This window comes from Manacus vitellinus, unplaced genomic scaffold (assembly GCF_001715985.3).
Source record: "Manacus vitellinus isolate BGI_N305 unplaced genomic scaffold, ASM171598v3 scaffold_217_pilon, whole genome shotgun sequence".
In the NCBI taxonomy this organism is placed as follows: domain Eukaryota; kingdom Metazoa; phylum Chordata; class Aves; order Passeriformes; family Pipridae; genus Manacus; species Manacus vitellinus.
In genome coordinates, this window is record NW_021939526.1 from 1 (window position 1) to 2,403 (window position 2,403).

The 2,403-nt window shown below is 54.6% G+C and overlaps 1 protein-coding gene across 1 annotated transcript; it reads left to right on the top strand.

Moving 5' to 3' along the window:
• Positions 1 to 573: 573 nt before the first annotated feature.
• Positions 574 to 2,037, top strand: LOC108639624 (protein-glutamine gamma-glutamyltransferase K-like; the record flags this gene model as incomplete). The annotated part of the gene is made up of 3 exons (XM_029959631.1): positions 574 to 677; positions 1,672 to 1,760; positions 1,840 to 2,037. Coding segments are annotated over 3 exons (391 nt in total), but the record flags the coding sequence as incomplete, so codon positions are not given.
• Between the last annotated feature and the right edge of the window lie 366 nt (positions 2,038 to 2,403).

Sequence of the window (2,403 nt, forward strand, 5' to 3'; positions counted from 1 at the left end):
GGGGAGGAACCCATCCTTTTCTTGCTACTGGTTTATACTGGTTTATACTGGTTTGGGACTGGTTTGGAACTGGGAAGGGGCAGAGAGGGATAAATTGGGACTGGGAGACACTGGGAGTTACTGGGAGGGACTGGGAGGGACTGGGAGGCTCCAGAGCGGGAGAGGAACCCATCCTTTTCTTGCTACTGGTTTATACTGGTTTATACTGGTTTGGGACTGGGAAGGGGAGGTTGGGGATAAATCGGGACTGGGAGGGACTGGGAGGGACTGGGAGACACTGGGAGGGACTGGGAGGCTCCAGAGTGGGGGAGGAACCCATCCTTTTCTTGCTCCTGTTTTATACTGGTTTATACTGGTTTGGGACTGGGAGGGGGCGGGGAGGGACAAATCGGGACTGGGAGTTACTGGGAGGGACTGGGAGGCACTGGGAGGGACTGGGAGGGACTGGGAGGGACTGGGAGGCTCCAGAGTGGAGGAGGAACCCATCCTTTTCTTGCTACTGGTTTATACTGGTTTATACTGGTCCATACTGGTTTATACTGGTTTATACTGGTCCGTCCTGGTTTCCCGCAGGAACTTCCACGTGTGGAACGACTGCTGGATGAAGCGGCCGGACCTGCCCGACGGCTACGACGGGTGGCAGGTGGTGGACGCCACCCCCCAGGAGACCAGCAGCGGTACTGGTTTATACTGGTTTAGACTGGTTTTGACTGGTTTAGACTGGTTTTGACTGGTTTAGACTGGTTTATGCTGGTTTAGACTGGGAGGAGGCCGTGGGGACCCATCACGTGACCTCGGGGGTTTGTGATGACCCTGTACTGGTCCATACTGGTCCATACTGGTTTGTACTGGTCCATACTGGTTTATACTGGTCTATACTGGTTTATACTGGTATATAGTGGTTTATACTACTCCATACTAGTGTATACTGGTTTATACTGGTCTAGACTGGTTTAGACTGGTTTAGACTGGTGTAGAGTGCTTTATGCTGGTCCATACTGGTTTATACTGGTCCATACTGGTCTATACTGGTGTATACCAGTCCATACTGGTCTATACTGGTTTATACTGGTTTAGACTGGTGTAGAGTGGTTTATACTGGTCCATACTGGTTTATACTGGTCCATACTGGTCCATACTGGTCCATACTGGTTTATACTGGTCCATACTGGTCCATACTGGTCCCTACTGGTCCACACTGGTCCATACTGGTCCATACTGGTCTATACTGGCCCATACTGGTCCATACTGGTTTATACTGGCCCATACTCGTCCCTACTGGTTTATACTAGTCCATACTGATCCATACTGGTCCCTACTGGTCAATACTAGTTCATACTGGTCCATACTGGTCCATACTGGTCCATACCGGTCCACACTGGTCCCTACTGGTCCCTACTGGTCCATACTGGTCCATACTGGTCCCTCCTGGTCCCTACTGTTCCATACTGGTCCATACTGTTCCATACTGGTTTATACTGGTCCCTACTGGTCCCTACTGGTCCATACTGATTTATACTGGTCTATACTGGTTTATACTGGTCCATACTGGCCCATACCGGTCCATACTGGTCCCTACTGGTCCCTACTGGTCCACACTGGTCTATAATGGTTTATACTGGTCTATACTGGTCCGTACTGGCCCCCACTGGTCCCTCCCGCTCCCCCCAGGCCTGTTCTGCTGCGGGCCGTGCTCGGTGACGGCGGTGAAGAACGGCGAGGTCTTCCTCAAGTACGACACGCCCTTCGTCTTCGCCGAGGTGGGCGGGGCTCCCCGGGGGGGGCGTGGCCCGTCCCTCGGCCATGCAAATGCATGCTAATGAGGGGGCGTGGCCACAGGTGAACAGCGACAAGGTGTACTGGCAGCGGCAGCCGGGCGGCGCCTTCGCGGTGGTGCACGTGGAGGAGGGGGCCATCGGGCGCCGCATCAGCACCTTGGGCGCCGGCTCCGGCCAGCGCCTCGACGTCACCCACCAGTACAAGCACCCCGAGGGTGAGCGCGGGGCCCGCCCCCTGACCCCTGACCCCTTGAGATGACCCTTGACCCCTTGACCCCACCGTTGATCTCTTGACCCAACCCTTGACCCAACTCTTGATGTCTTGACCCAACCGTTGACTCAACTCTTGACTCAACTCTTGACCCAACCATTGACTTCTTGCCCAGATGTTGACTCAACCCTTGACCCCTTGACCCCTTGACCCCTTGACCCCTTGACCCCTTGACCCAACCATTGACCCCTTGACCCATTCATTGACTTCTTGACCCAACCCTTGATCTCTTGACCCAACCCTTGACCCCTTGACCCAACCCTTGACCCCTTGTCCCAGCCCTTGACCCCTCAAGCCAACTCTTGACCCCTTGACCCAACCCTTGACCCCTTGACCCAACCCTTGACCCCTTGA